The following is a 16,062-nucleotide window of genomic DNA, read 5'->3' as shown; positions in this document are numbered from 1 at the left end:
CCCACTGCACAGAACACAGAGAAACCCACTTATAAGATATGATACAGATATCACATATGGCCTCCACCATTTGATATTTACAACTAATGGTTTACAAAGCGATCAAATAGAAAAAACTTATCTAAATCTACTTTAATTCATTAAAAATACGAAGGAAAAACATACAGCTAGACTGTACGTGGTGTCCTTTAATTAGTGTCAGTGACGTGAGGCGTCTTCTTGCAAAGATTCTTCAGGCACTCACACTCCTTTGGCTCTATATATAGCTCTCTCGCTTTGATCAGCTCCTCACCTCACTGATAACTGCTCTTTTCTCCCTGATATATTTCACCTCTTTCGATTTTCTGTTCATCTTCTTTTTTACTTTTCTTTGAATCCCAAATGGCCACTGTTGAGGTATTGATCAACTGATCATAATATTTCACTTTTGCTTTTACTGTCTGTGTTTTGTGGAACCCATTTGCATCCAGTTTCTGATAGAGATCGTTTTGCAATTCCACCTTTGACAGTGCTCAAAGTATTTGTTGTTTCCAACAGACCCGTCTATGTCTATAATATCTGATCAACCTGAGTAGTGGTTGATCCATACCATAATATATATTATAGTAATGGAAATAGAACTGATTTTCCTTGCTTTTATTATGATCAGACAAAAAAATTCAATCTTTTGGTATGTTACTGAAAACACTTTAGCTTTCACAAGTGACGAATCAATTCATCTTCAGCTAGTTTTGTGTAATCATATATGATATAGAACCACTAACTTGATCTCAAACTAAATCTATTATTTTGATAGATCAAATCATCAAATTTGATAATAGAGTTTCGATCTGATCAATCCTTTTTTTTTTTTTTTTTTTTGGATTGTCACCTCATTTGATAACTATATAAAAATTGATGTTGTAATGTTTATATCTTTCTCTTCAATGAATTAATCCTAAAACTTTCGCTTCTGTTCAGCTTTGCATAAAGGAGTGCAACTGATTGATAAACAAATTAAAGCATGAAATCTTTTAAAGTTGTTTAAGATTTTTCTTTTTTTCCCATATGGTTTGTTCAGGTTTCATCGATTCCGGTAGCATTGCCAGAGAATGAGAAAACTGAGGTGATCAAGACTGAGGAGACAGTCGCAGCACCCACTGTTCCAGAGCCAGCCACTGAAGAACCAAAAGAAGCAACACCTGAAGCCCCGGCAGCAGAGCAACCTGCGGCTGAAGAACCTGAAGTTCCTGTTGAGGTTGAGACCAAGGAGGTGACAGAGGAAGCCACGGTAAAGGCAGAGGAGCCGGCAGTTGAGAAGACAGAAGAAGAGACTCAAGAAGTGAAAGCTGAGGAGCCCAAAGGAGAGACTACCGAAGCCACTGAGGCGCCAGCAGCCCCGGCTGAGGTAGAGAAACCAGCTGTGGAAGAGAAGCCAGCTGAGGCAGCAGAGGAAGCTAGCACTACTGAAGTTCCAGTTGAGAAGACTGAGGAGTAGTTCTATTAAATGAAGTGAAACTAGAGGAGATCGATCGAGGATGGTTTTAGCGTTGGTCTGCTATTTTTCTTCTATTTATTTAGTTTAATTATGATTATGGTTAAGGTACTTAGTCTTTGGATGGGTTTGAAATTTCCAAGCTTTGTCAGTGTAAGCACTTGGATCCACTCCAGCATTCTTCCACTTGCCTAATATTTGTAATGGTGCATAAGATGGGAGAAACTCTGGGTGATTTACATATAGAAGGATGAAGTGTGCTTAATTGGTGGGGGTGTGTGGATGTTGGTTCCAGGAGGGTTCAGGTGAGTTTGATATGGTGTGATATGAGATGTGATCTCTAGATTTGAATAATGATATTACTATTATTTTTTGTTTTTTTTTTTTTTTTGTTTTGTTTTAATAATACAATGCTTATCTCTATTAGATTCTTGACCTAACACCTCATACGCACCTATATTGAAAAGATGATTAGCTCACGTAAAATGAATAGATTATAAATGAGTTCATAAGTGCTAAGTCACACATTAGTTTATTATTAAGGGATACTAAACTTTACAACCTATTCTAAAGAATTTCAATTGCAACTTCACTAAAAACTTTAAAATAGTAATGCAGATGTGATTAGTAATTTTCTTGAATCGCTATACTTGATTCTCATGAGAATGTCTTAGAAGTCTGAACCAATGCCATATCTTTTGTTACATAAGTCAACAAATGTTCCTAATATTTTTATTTTGGACATCTAATTGGGCGATTCAAACTTTGCTTCCTTTTGTCAAAGGCGCAAGATGCTTATTAAGCTGTTATCAAATTTGGGATCAAGATTCTCTTAATTTCAAGTGAAATGGATATGAATTATTTTATGGTCTAAATTTTATTTTGTTACATCTAATGATGCACATAGTGCAAGCGCCTAACATGCCCATTTCATCTAACAAATCAAAAACGTACTTCCTTTGAGATAAGTTAATTCATGATCGAGACTTAGCAATTTCAATAATAAGAAAATATCCAAATTTGCCCAAGTCTTTGGTATGAAATCGATGGGTAAAAACTGTTTCAATCTAGCAATATCGCTTGACTCAGTCTTAGTAATCACAATATCATCTACATATACCATTAAATATGTAAAATTTAATTTGGACCATGAAATAGTTTAATCATATTCCATTTATATATGTCATTCACACATTAAAATCTTCTAGAATTTTTAGAATATTTTATCATATAGATTTTATTAATTTCTACTCATATTTATCCATGTAATTTATCAAAGATATGCTTAAAACTTTGATGTGGACAGCTCCAACATCAATTATACATTATCTCCGTAGAGGAATGAGAAGTGAAATGTTGCATAGACAACACATAAATGTATTTTTGTTAAGAGTCTCATATTGTTAAGGTATATCTAGGTCGTGGGCTTCATACGCCTCAAGCAAACATCTTCTCTTAAGGTGCATTTTGTAGAAAAGTAAGGCTTAATAGACTTTATCATGATATCAGAGCTTCAGGGCCTTAGACAATGTTGAACATTTTTTCCCGTTGTACATGTGTTTAGACAATAGTGTTACACGTGATGGGGTATGTTAAGAGTCCCACATTGCCAATGTATATTTAGATTGTGGGCTTTATAAGCCTTGAGCAAACCTCTTTTCTCAATGTGTCTTTTGTGGAAGAATAATGCTTAATGAACTTTATCATGTTTTCTGAATAGATACGAACCAAGAGAGGGGCCTCTTATGAAGTTTGGACTAAAAGATTAAGTTTGGCTTCATTCATTTTAATGGATAACTGCTTGATTCTAAAAGATTAAGATTATACAAAATCTATATTTCTGAATGGATCGATCACTGCTTGATTCTTTTCGCTTTTCTTTTGTTTAATTCTCTTTGTTTTCTGGGTTAAAAAAAAAAAAAAAATTCTCTTTGCTTTCTACGTGAAAAACTTTAATAGCCTTGGGGAATTCTATTGCTATTGAATTAATTGTTGAGGAATATTACATGCTGAAATGTCAGAAGCTCCGATAAACATATTGAGGTACGGTTATGGGAAAGCATATATATGCTTTTACTATTTACACCTAAAGATCTGTCTAATTTAAATAAGTTTTTGTGTGGAAATCAAACGGGTCTTTAAGTGATCAATTGATGATTTCACTGTGTGAAATACATTATCATATGGCACCAAAACAAAAGAACCTAAGATAAACCAAAATAATCAAACGGGTCTTAACTCAATTGATTGCATACTACAATGTCTTCTAATTGTTATTTGATAACTATAATAGTTTTTAGTTCATGAGAAACCATCAAAAGAAAGAAATGAAAAAGAAAAAGAAAACCTAGACAACTGAGAAAAAAATAGTACATTAAAAAAAGAGAAGCTTTAGTACTACTGCAAGACCATAGGCTGCAGAATTATTGTCTTCATGCTTTGGCATCCCTCGATTAAAATTTATGGTTTTGTCCCTACCTGTTATTACCGTTGTCCTCTCCTCTTTGGATAGGGATATGTGAGAGAGGCTCTCTTGTCTAAGCAAGGGAATTCCGTCTAAGTTAGGAGCCCACTCAGACACGAGAGCTTTGCTCAGGCAAGAACCCTCTCATATCCCCTTATTATTACCCGTACCCCTACTTCTTTGGACAAGAAATGTCATAGAAAAAACTAATGGAAAATGTAACTAACACATAATAAATTTATTAGGATGCTTTTACTTTACTATAAATAATATAATTTTTAAGTAATTGGATCAAATATATTTGTAAAATATATTTAATGTCTAATTTTATATCATCAATTTGAAATGAGAAGTGGACAGTTTGAACTAGCTAGGCTCTAATTCGCATTATGAATAATTTGACATTCAAGATTTGAATAATGAGATTGACTTAAAAATAAATAAATAAAAGAGAATAAATGAGAGGACATATTCTGCAGCCAGTTTCTAATAGATTCTATATATTTTGTTTTAGCTTGTTTACGTGAATGTTCAAAAAAAAAAAAGAAAAAAAGAAAAAAAATCCTTGAGAAATCTTACACCCTTACACTAGATTAGTAGATTCTACAAAGCTTTGTTTCAAGCTTTCTACAAAAAAACTGCAGTAAAAGTATTCACGCCAGACTTTGAAACGTAACAGTACTGTTGCATGGCACTCGTAAGTCGTATACTTTGGAAAGAATGTAAAATGTCCACCGTTTTGATTCTTTTACCAAAATACCAGTTATGTCCCCAAAACTTTGCCTATAAATAGGCTGGATTAGACCACTTATTTTCATTCAAAATTTTTGCTCTCTCTTTGTCACGTGCTAAAGTGCAGGAGTTTTTTTAAAAAAAAAAAAGAAAAAAGCAAAAAGAAAAAGAACTACTTGAAGTGGGTGTGTTAGGTCTAATATTTTTTATCTTTAATTTATGTCAATTCTAGCCCTTCCACTTCAAGTAGCTCTAAAACTTAATTTTTATTCAAAAACTTTTGCTCTTTCTTTGTCACGTACTAACGTGCAGGAGTTAAAGAAAAGAAAAGAAAAGAAAAAAGTTGTTAAGCAAATGAAATGATTCCATGCCCTGTCTATCAATCAGTTTCGTTCCATTAGGCAAAGCAGGAAGAAGTTAAAAGATTTTTTGTTATGAAAATAGAATTCTACCGCAAGTAGAAGATGTCGGCAGGACACGAGACTGCTTGTGTATTATGAATCCTTGAAGTTATCTTTAAAGTAGTTTATATTAGAGCAGGAGTATTATAATTAAATAAGGATAGTTATTTATTTAAGTCAGTTTTTTAATTATTTGTAGCGCGCACTACCGTGCAATCTTTAGTTGAGTACTTGGAGGAATTTATCTCCAAATCTAGTTTAATTCAGTTTGAGTCGTGTAGTCATGTAATTCTTTCGTAGAATTAATTACAAATCTTGTGTTTGAAAATGTTTAACTGTTTTAGTTTCTTTAGAATCTAAAAGGTCTAGGTTTTTTTAGAATCTAAAGTCTATATTCCCTCAGAATTTAACAATTATCACTTGTTTGCGAAATCATTCATATAACATTTATACGTTGAAAAGAACAATAAGATTGTTGCAAAGAAAGATAATGATCAACATGAGAAATGTTAGTCAAGATGCTATAACACAGACTTTCGAAGTTTCAATGTATTCCTCTTTCTCTTTTTGCATTTTTTTAATTTTTTATCTATTTTTCAGCTCATAGATCTCAAAAATCTATATGAATTTTTTTAAAAAAATATATTCTTCAACCGATAAAGAGAACATACTGCAAAGTTATGATATTTAAAAGTTAGGTTCCTCAAAATAAATTTGACACTTTCTTCAAGCAATACTCATCGTCTTTATACAAGGGTATGTATGTTTCCTTGGTAAACATTGTAGACATTTTCTTAACGGTATTACCTCCATCGTTACCTGAAAGGTCATCTAAAGCGACCTGGTTGCCTTTTAATCAACTCCAAAAATTTTCCCCATTTGAAAACCAAGTTGTCCACTAAGCAAACACCTTTTAGTGGCAATGCTATCTTTGGCATTACCAACGATAACTATCACAACGATTGTTCTCTTCACAGCTCATATATATATATATATATATATATATATATATATATATATATATATATATATATATATATTTTTTTTTTTTTCTCAAATATAAAATTCATTAAATGTAATATGAGTACATAAAAAGGAGGTAGGAGACCCCAACAAACACCCGGATGAAGTCAAGATAGAGTTCAAGAAAATCATAAAAGAACTGAAAATTGACCGCAAACTTGGTCTAATTCAATGTCTTTTTTGGCTTTAAGGTCAAGAAATGGAGTGTCGGATTGGTGGTTTTTTAAGTAGCCCAATGGATGAGCTACTTCCGGTAATGGTAGCAAGAGGGAGCTTGGATGGTTGATATATATAAGGCTAAAGGTACTAAAAAGGGTTTCCACTCTGATGTCTGACGAGAAAGGTGTTCAATGATTGTTGGGCGGATAGGATTGAATATTCCAATCTCTATAGACAAAAAATGTGAAAGGAGGTGGGAGGAGGTGAAAGATCTACTACCTAGGTAGGCATTAAGTGAGATCGGCGTGCGACGGATGGACTTGGGATGCACGCGTAGTGGGTGAAGGGTGGGGGGACAAAGAAGGGACTAATGGTGACGGTCGCGGGTGGGGAACACATGGGTGGATGGCGGGGAAATCTAGCTTTCAGAAAAAAAAAAAAAAAAAAAAAAAGAATAATAAAAAGGAGAGAGAATAAGAGGAAGCCTCCTGATTATGGGCATTCATAAGGGAGTAAAGGGCTCTTACTAGGAGAGAAAGAGGAGAACTCTACTAAGAAAGATGCGAGAGTTTCTCCCTTCAGAAATAAGAGAGATCTCTTAACAACTCATTTAGTCCCTTAGAAAGTACCATGCAGAAATAAATTAAATTTTAAAGCTTTGAAAGGCAATTGTTTTTGGTAATTCTGACAGGGGATCCCTGCCCGGTGGTGGCCACACCAGCTGCCCAAGGGTCAGAACTTGAGGACCAAGGGAACAATACAAAAGTTGAATAAAATTCACAGCATGATCAATGTAAAGACAGGGAGTGATTACAATTGATACTCTTGCCATAATGCTGATTGATGCTTGACAATTGGGATGTGGCCGCTGCTCCTACACAAATTAGACATTACATCTGCAGAAGAACAAGTGAAATGGCTCTAGTCTACTTTCTAAATATTTTCTAAATAAAACAAATCACACATTGATATAAATCAGAAGATTATCAAAGAGAAGACAGACCTGCATGTCATTGCGTAATCCCTGTGTTTTTACATGTCATGATAAGCCAACATCTAAAATACTAGAAAGAAGTCCATGGAAGCAGAGAGATTTCTTTTTTCCTGCCCCCTGCTGCTTTATTTATACTATAGCTATACAAACAGTCGACAAAAAGAGAAATGGCATTGGAATCTTCAAGCAAAGATAAAGATAACTACAGCAGCTTCTTACATAGTCTAATGACAAACACAATTATCCTATAATCTATGTACAAGCTGAGTGCATAATTTTATGTGCAGTCAAAAACGCTTTTCACCCGGATGCAGATGTAGAAATTTCACCAAGTACCAAAGCTGCAGCCAACATGTTCTTGGGTGATAAGGTGAAGGCGATCTTGCATGACAGCCATTGATGGATATGGTGGGAAACAGAGCCTGTAAAAGCATGTGTGAGATGAAGGCAGGCGATCATGAGGCTCTGCAGACCTGTATATATAAAGCCGGGAAGCCAAACCGCGGAAACCTTCCACTGGTAAATACTTGATTGAGGTCCAGAAAAAGAGAAGAATCTTTCTCTGCTCTGCAGACATACCTCCAACAATCTGCGAAAAAAAAAATTTAAGCATGAGAAGATTTAATTATCATAACAAAATTGCATTTCTTTTTTAGAAAGTGCATTGGGGTGCAACCCAAATACACATGTAGTAATTCCCCCCAGCCCCACAGCCCTTTACCAATATAGCTTGAGAGAGAGAAAAAGAAAGAAAGTAGAAGGTGTGTATAACAAAGACAACCAATAAGGAAAAAGAAGAAAAGAAAACAAATTCAAAAAATCTAGAAAATTATTAAGTGAGAACAGTCATCCAAATATAAAAGAAATTTAAATATAATAGCTTTTAACTTTATCATCGTCTTCACACAATCTCCAAAATTTCAAGCATTGTGTTCTCTTCAAATACATCACATTAAGCACAAGGGAACCATCTTCCAGACTTCCATTTTGCAGTGGCTGCCAAATTGATCTCTCCAACCAGCCAAAAACTCCACCACCCTTTTAGGGCATGACCAGTGTCCATCCCAAAAAGACAGAAAACCAAAACCCACAAATCTCTAGCCCCTTCGCAGTGAAGAAGTAGATGATCAATAGATTTCCCGCCCTTCTTGCACATGTAGCACCAATCCAGCAATATGACGTGCCTCTCAAGTTATCCACAGTCAAAATCTTCCCTCATGCTGCTGTATACACAAAGAACACCACTCTCTAAGGAGCCTCATTTTTCCAGTGCTCTTCCAAGGAAAGAAAGAGCTAGTATGAGAGCTAAGGGCCTGTTTGGGATTGCGTTAAGAAACTTAAAAGTACTTTTAGCACATAGAAAGTTGTGCACAGCAAAAATATGTTTGTTTGGTAAAAAACTCTAAAAGTACTTATTTGACTTTTTTGATTTTAAAAATGCACAAACGCACTTTTAGGAAAACCTTGAAAATGGAGCTTTTTCTTAAAAGCTCTTTTGGCTATAAAAGCTCTATTTCACAACATAATTCCAAACAGGCTCTAAGTGCACAATAAAAAGATCTTCCTTCGAGCGCCCGCCTTTTGGAAGGGATCCGACAAATTTTATACTTGTCACCTTGTCTCAACCTGAAGGAATACAAAAGATTAAAGAAAAGGTGACCAAGTCCTCCTCCCAATCATACACTAATTTGATATAGTAATATTCCACTGTAAAGTGTGGTTAGAAAATTGCTCAACGGGCAATACTAAAGAACACCCAAAAAGATGCCTTCAATGTCTGATGTGCACACCATACATCATGCCAAAACTGTCCACACCCCAAACTCCAAATGCATTTCAATAGATATAACTTTAACATTGGTCAATAAATAGAGACAACTCCAGCTACTTTGAGTTCAACATTTGTTGATTGTTTGCCTAAAGTGTGCTAAACACAGGTCATTTGACATTTTAATCATTTTATGTCTTCTTATACACTAAATTGAGAGAGAATTCTTTGGAACAAATGCTACTGCCTTGTCATCAGGCACATAAACGCTTAATTATCTAATGGTAGGCACGTGAGTTAGGCTGCATCAATTATTGACCATCATTTTCGGCCACACACCAAACACCAAAAAATACAGAAAACATTTTCAAGAAATTTATGCCGAAACGAATGGAGCCTTAGTAACAACAATAAAACAACGTAAGGGTGCCACTAAAGCCTCTTTAAAACTTCAATCACATATTTTGACCCCTTTTTTTATTGATAAGAATCTCACACACCCATGGGACATAATCCCATGATTGCACCCACCACCCCCATTCTAATGGGGGTGGAGATGCCATTTGGCGCCAATGGCCATTAGCCTAAGGTACCACCTTTAATATTTTCAATCTTTAAAAAGTCAATTTCCAAATAATAAAATAAAAAAAGGTTCAGGCAGTCATTCTTCACAATTTTCACCATCAACATAGGATGAACTGAAGGTCCCAAGTCATCCAGTTCAGGCATAACAAGAAGCTAAGATGTGATAGGCAAAGGACAATGATTCCAAGGTGATCTAACATCTCCAGGCTATAGCAAACCACAACACATTCATCAAGTCCATCATATAGTTAACCTCTTATTAAGGAGCCAATCTAACACAACCAACTAAACCCAACAAAAAGAAGTAAAAGCAAATATGATTAAGAAAAAACTTCCTTGCAGACTTCTGTGTAAAAGATTATTTAAGCACGACAAGAAAAAAAGCTATGATAGCAATGAATTTCATATCAGTCCTATGTCCATCTTTTAACCTTTTCCCTTTGGCTCTTAAATGTATATGTTGCTCAAATATGTCATACGATTTTCTAGAAGTACTTCTCAACCTCATCAATCATGCCCTACTTCAACCGCAAATGGCCTCAACAACGGTACCTCCTACTCAACGACATGACCTTAAGAAGGTATGTAAAAATGTTGCATATAGAATCAAAGTAGCCCCCCAAATTTCCTAATGAAGATTGTGATTATTATTCATCTCATCGAACTCTAACTTCATATTGTAAACCATGCAAGAATCAATGATAATCATACAGATTTAGCTTCTAACTTCCATTATTATGCAGCACTACAAATATAAGCATATGCACACACAAGTTACAAAGAATAAACTCACCCTGTTTAAGCCATACGAAATGGTCAAGGAATTATAGGCATTCAAAGGAACCCAGCATATAAAAGATATGTTTCATAACATTAAGCGAGAGGAAAGAAAGGCGGTACATGATAATCAGTGGATCTCTTGATAAACAAGGAAAGGTCTGGCAGGGCTGCAGGCATGAAATGCCAATCATGAAACTGAGAGAGAACGATAAAAGATGAACCAAATCGACTTCAAAGAAAAATATTTGGGAGAAGAGCACAAAAACGCATGTAACCTTCCCCGCAAATAAGACTTCACCCAAAAAGCAGCCCACATTATTAAGTACAGGAACTAATCTTAACATTTGCTAAAAGAAATTAATAGAAAATCTGGAAACACAAGAGAAAAGACTAACTAGACTTTCAAAGAAAACCAATGTAGAGTTAATAAAAGTAAAATCCAGCAAGCAATTACCTTCCAGAACCAGAATATCTGAGGATCAGTTTCTTTGTAGCCATTGTACTCGGTATGTGCCTTCCAATCATCAACACAGAGAGCAGTTTCACTTCCATAAAGCATCCAATCAAGATCTTCCAGCTCTAAACTTTGGAAAAAGAACTTCTGGAGCCCGAAGTTGCAAAGAATATCACCAAAACCTTGAGCAAAATGTTTTACCTGTTCTGAGATAGATGTGACAAAGCGATGCTCAATAAGAAGTCTAACATATTCTTCTCTGTTATTGCTATTCACAACAATACTTTTCCCACCAGGGCAAAGCTCCACGACTTTTCTGGATCCTAACTCCTCAACTTCTCTAACAAATGTTAGTCCTAATGCATCTGAATCAATAAAATCAGAATCCATCTCCAGAATCTGCTTGCAGCTACTATACAAACATGGATCTGTATCCTTTATATCTTCCAAGGAAATGTACTTTCCAGCTAATTGCAAGAAGAAGGCACGATCAAAGACAATGCCTACTTGAACTTTGTGCATCAAAGCTAATGCAATCACCCGACCAGAGAACTTGAAATAGTCAAGGTGCAAGGGATCCACCTTAGATGCTGCACGCACAAGACAATGGATAAACTGATCATAATTCTCTTTGGATTAAAAAAAAAAAAAGATTCTTTGCCTCCACAAAATTTAATTACTAAAACAGAACATGAAATAATTTTTACCAAGTCTAGAATATTCCAGCAGAAATAGAAGCATGATACAGAAAGCTAAAGCAAGGAAATTCTGCATGAGAATACAACTTCCGAAAAGAAAGAGCAATACCAAACAGATTCCATGGCAGTTACCCTGCGATTGAACTGATATCACAATATCGAACAGCTTGTTCCAGAAATAATTGCTTTTCATCTTGTGGAAAGGGGGCAATACGGTCTCATTCACAGTCAACGATTCTGTAGTTAGTTTGTACCATGCATCTAGAGTATCCATGCCATTGTGATTTTGACATTCCATGAAAATTTTCAGTACTTAAGGTTGTATAGGAATTGAAAGCACATAATCTTCATCATGATAACCTTGCATTCTACATGAATTTTAGATTATTATTATTATTTTTAATAAATATACATTCCATGTACATATTAGAACTGATTTCACTTCTAAACCTATTTTTCGTAATTTTGATTCTGTTGATAATCATCTTCTATTTTGTTATTGGAACATTGACTGTGACACTTTAGAAAGTTAAGTCTCAAATTCAGTGGGTGGATTGCAAAGGTATTGCATAGGTTATAAGTTCAACATTGGTTCCTCATTAAATGAGATTGAGCTATATAAATGACTCTAGAGAGTTTCAATGGTAAATTTTACTAGTCCTTTCGATTAATAGTACAAATGTGATTAGTGATTTCCTTTAGTCGTGGCAAATGATACCAAAATCAATCTAGTAACACCAAGTTGCGTTGGGGCACTGTGACGTGATGTAAGCCTTGATGTGAATGTTATGGATTTTAGTAGAGGAGATTGTGATAACCCAAACTTCTATTTTGGTTATTGGAACTTTGTTTGTGACTCTTGAAAAAGTTGAGTCTCACATTTCGTGGGTGGATTGACAAGTCCTTTTTTAATAATAACACAGATATGGCTAGTGCTTTCCTTGATTCATGACAAATGATATCAAAATCAATCCTTTTTTTTTTTTTTTTGGGTGAATGATATGAAAATCAATCTAGTAACACCAAGTTGCAATGGGGCAGTATGGCGTGATGTAAGCCCTGATGTGAACGTCGGGATTTTAGCAAAGGAGATAGTGATAACCCAAAAGAATAATTCTCACATTGAGTAAGTGGATTGGATTATGAAGGTATTGTATGGGTGCTAGATCCCACATTAGTTCTTTATTAGATGAGACTGAGCTATATAAGTGACTCTGCAAAGCTCCAATTATAACTTTGACTAGTTTTTTTAGGATAATAATGCAAATGTAACCAACACTTTTCCTAAATCGTTGATGCATCACTTTTGTGTATCAATAAAGTATCAGCTACCCCAAGTTTAAATTAACTTGTAGAACTAGAACATATCATAACCACTATCTACTAAGAGCCTCTCTAATAGTCATCACTATCATCTTTCAATCCTTCATCAACATAAAAAGAACCATAGCACCTAGCACAACAAACAAAGGACTTCCACAAGACTCATGTTTATATAATCTCCATTCTCCATATGATTCTAATCATCCATAGAACTTAAGCAAATGAAAATGAACACAAAAAGATTCAACATATAATAAACATGCCCATAATTAGTGTTCTGGCCGCAATACCAGTCGTAATTCCAACTTCTCTGTAAATTAACCATATATGTCAAGCACACTTGGCTCCTAATAGACGCCACTAAGCAAAGATAAAGATTAACAAATAAGTATGACTATGATTGTATGTGGTTCTATGGGATTATACCACATCATAGCGGATTAAAAATTCTCTTATAGATACAACACACCCCAGTAAAAAGACTTGCTACTCTATTTGATAGACCAGTATCTGTTTAAAAACTTTAAGTAAACTACACCGTTCTAAGAAATCAACTAATCTCACTTCGGATTCAGCAGGCCCATAAAAAATAATTGGGATACTTTCCTTAGAAAACCAAGGTAGGCGGCATCCCCACCTCCACAGCCATAGTATAGAGGAGTGTACAAATCTTCATTTTTAAATACCAAATTCTTCAGTCTATACCCATATCATATTTCAACAATTACATAAGAGCAATGCAACAGGTTTAACTCAATCACTTATCATGTAGCATATCCCCACCCCCCTCTCAAACAAAACAAAACAACAAAAACAATCTATTAAAAGCCAACTGAAGCTTACCTGGACTTGGATAAAACCTTCTACGATCATTTGGGCATGCTACAAAGAGCGCGTTCTGTGGATTAAATATAGCTTGGCATACCAAAAAAAACCACTCCCGCAATACACCTGGACCTGTAGCTTCCTCGTTTTTGAATTCCATAAAGAGACCAGCATGTAGAGACTCAGCATCTGCCCGTGCTATATACTCAAACGATTCTGCCAGCAATTGAGACCTGTCAATGAGCATCTCATGCAGCTCCTCATAGTCTTCTTTTACCTCTGGAAACATCATCATTGCCAAATGCCTCCTAGATTCAAAATCAGTCACATCCTTTCGCTCAAGAAGCCACTGATGATCATCAGTTCGCTTTGCATATCTGACAATCAACGCACATAGTGAAGACTTTCCAAGCCTCAAAACTGTCCAAAATTCATCTTCAGCGCCCTGATAAAGTTTGGAAATGCTATGCAGCTCCTTCAATATGGCAAGATATTGAGACCAACCAGAATAAATATTCTCACCTTCCCCCTTGTGTTTTACAGCCAAGCACTCCTCCATCTTGTGGAGGCATTCCCCCATTCTCTTCAACAAATCAATAAACAAAAGGTGAAGAAACTCAATCTCTTCCCCATACAATGGATGCTTAGGCTCTGTACCACCCACCGACACGGGATTTGGTCCCCGAAACCCAAATTGTTCTGTGATTGCATACCGCAGAGGGAGCAAGAAAGCAGCAAAATCGCGAACATCACCCAACTGTGGCCCCGCGCCTGTGGGAGACTCCATACTCAAACCTAAGTCCCTAGACAAACTACTCGCCAGTTCACTAACAAACGGGAAAATCTCCTGCATCACAATCACTCCCTTAGTGCTCTCCGGGGACCCAATTGATTCCAACAACGACCCAAGTGTACTCCGACACGATAAATATAAAGGATCCTCATTTGCAGCTCTTCTAAGCAACTTACAAAACTCTAAAACTATAGGTGCACAATAATTATGATACTGTTTCGGCAACGAATTTCGGCTTGAATTCAAAAAATGCCTAATTGAGCTTTCGGCACAGTCTTTGTTACCTTTAATCGGCGACATATAGAGCATCACCAACGCTGCCGGAGCCGAAGATAATAAGAATATCTGCAAATGGCCAGAGGCCAATTGCTCCTCGTCCTTCGGCGTCACTGTCAAGAACTCCGTCATCCTGACTTTGATGTATTTCACAGCTGTAGTGAACGGTTCGCCTCGGCAGAGGCGGCACACCACCGAAACGATGTCGTTGATGACTTGCCAGGCGTGAGGGTGCTCTGTGCTGCGCATACGGCCAACCAATTGCAGTCCGGCGTCGTTTTGGATGTTGCAATCGCCAAGAGATCGCTCCGCCTGGAGCTGCCTTCCTCGGTATATCAGTCTCTGCTCGTGCACCGGAATCCCGGTGTGCAATTGGATTCGATCGTGGACCGATCGCACGGTGTCGTGCGTGTTGGCTTGGATTACCATAGTTTTCCCCTCGGAGATCATCCTTATGAAGAACTGTAACCGCGACGCGGACTGAGTCAACTCGGTCTGGACCGCGCACGCGCGCGAGGCCGATCGGGCATCGGGAACCCTAGGGTTGAACTGAGAGGTTGTGGCGTTGGTGGCGGTAACGGCGTGGGATGGCGCGTCGGAAGAGGAGTGAACGGCGTTGGGTTCGTCTTTCCTCATTCTGACGGAGACAAACTCGGAGAAAACGTCGTCGTTCTCGTCGTCACCATAGTCGTCCAGTTTGCGTTTCGACGAGAGCCGCGGCTGATCGACGGCGGTGATGATCGCGTTGATGGTGGTGGTGGTGGAGGCGGTGCCGGTGCGCTGGGGGACGCAATCTACGGTGGAGGTTTGCACGAGAGACATTTACGGTGGGCCCCCGCCGCCAGTGAAGGAGTAGTCAGAGGAACGGTGCGGGAGAGCGCATGGAAAAGCTTAGCCAAGGGGAAAACCTAGGGAGATCAGTTCTCTCTTGGAGAGAGGAAAAAAGTAAGACGGATTGATCGAAATTGCCGTCTGGGCTTTTAGTTTCACAGCCGTCTTCAACAAAGACTGTCATCTTACGCTATTGTATATATATATATATATAGAAATTGAAGGTTAGCTTAAATGAGAGTACTTGGAGTTGTTTAGGTATGAGCGGAACACATGGGTTTTTCGTGGGTGCTTATATGGTTGATTGTTTGGGCCTTTTTTTACCGTTGATTTGCATAGACTTCTTGGAATTGGAGTACATAGGAGATGGGGGGCCACTATCTGCTGAGTAGGCACGCAGATGATCGGTGTTTTTGTATGATTTCTACGTAGATTTTTCTCTTCTCGATCATATGTAGAAGAATATGTACTCTGAAATCACC

General features: G+C 36.9%; 2 protein-coding genes and 1 long non-coding RNA gene across 3 annotated transcripts; 1 reads left to right on the top strand and 2 right to left on the bottom strand.

Moving 5' to 3' along the window:
* Positions 1 to 242: 242 nt before the first annotated feature.
* On the top strand, positions 243 to 1,853 carry LOC133869362 (major latex allergen Hev b 5-like). The gene is made up of 2 exons (XM_062306339.1): positions 243 to 396; positions 1,061 to 1,853. The coding sequence occupies exons 1-2, from the start codon at positions 382 to 384 to the stop codon at positions 1,475 to 1,477; spliced, it is 432 nt and encodes a 143-aa protein (XP_062162323.1). The 5' UTR covers positions 243 to 381; the 3' UTR covers positions 1,478 to 1,853.
* A 5,383-nt stretch (positions 1,854 to 7,236) lies between these two features.
* Positions 7,237 to 15,764, bottom strand: LOC133869581 (E3 ubiquitin-protein ligase UPL5). The gene is made up of 3 exons (XM_062306616.1): positions 13,699 to 15,764; positions 10,835 to 11,424; positions 7,237 to 7,836 (listed from the first exon to the last, which is right to left on the bottom strand). The coding sequence occupies exons 1-3, from the start codon at positions 15,569 to 15,571 to the stop codon at positions 7,573 to 7,575; spliced, it is 2,727 nt and encodes a 908-aa protein (XP_062162600.1). The 5' UTR covers positions 15,572 to 15,764; the 3' UTR covers positions 7,237 to 7,572.
* On the bottom strand, positions 8,097 to 10,823 carry LOC133869582 (uncharacterized). Its single transcript, XR_009900479.1, has 2 exons — positions 10,501 to 10,823; positions 8,097 to 8,873 (listed from the first exon to the last, which is right to left on the bottom strand). It is a non-coding gene; the product is annotated as an uncharacterized LOC133869582 (long non-coding RNA).
* Positions 15,765 to 16,062: the final 298 nt, after the last annotated feature.

The sequence above is a fragment of the Alnus glutinosa genome, chromosome 5 (genome assembly GCF_958979055.1).
Source record: "Alnus glutinosa chromosome 5, dhAlnGlut1.1, whole genome shotgun sequence".
NCBI lineage: Eukaryota > Viridiplantae > Streptophyta > Magnoliopsida > Fagales > Betulaceae > Alnus > Alnus glutinosa.
This window is presented reverse-complemented; position numbering and strand designations above follow the sequence as displayed.

Excerpts from the sequence above, each read along its gene's own strand:
- LOC133869581 (XM_062306616.1), bottom strand. The coding sequence starts at position 15,571 with ATGTCTCTCGTGCAAACCTCCACCGTAGATTGCGTCCCCCAGCGCACC. Across the intron at positions 11,425-13,698 it reads AAGGTTTTATCCAAGTCCAG|CATCTAAGGTGGATCCCTTG; the intron begins GTAAGCTTCAGT and ends TTGTGCGTGCAG. Across the intron at positions 7,837-10,834 it reads AGATATTCTGGTTCTGGAAG|ATTGTTGGAGGTATGTCTGC; the intron begins GTAATTGCTTGC and ends TTTTTTTCGCAG.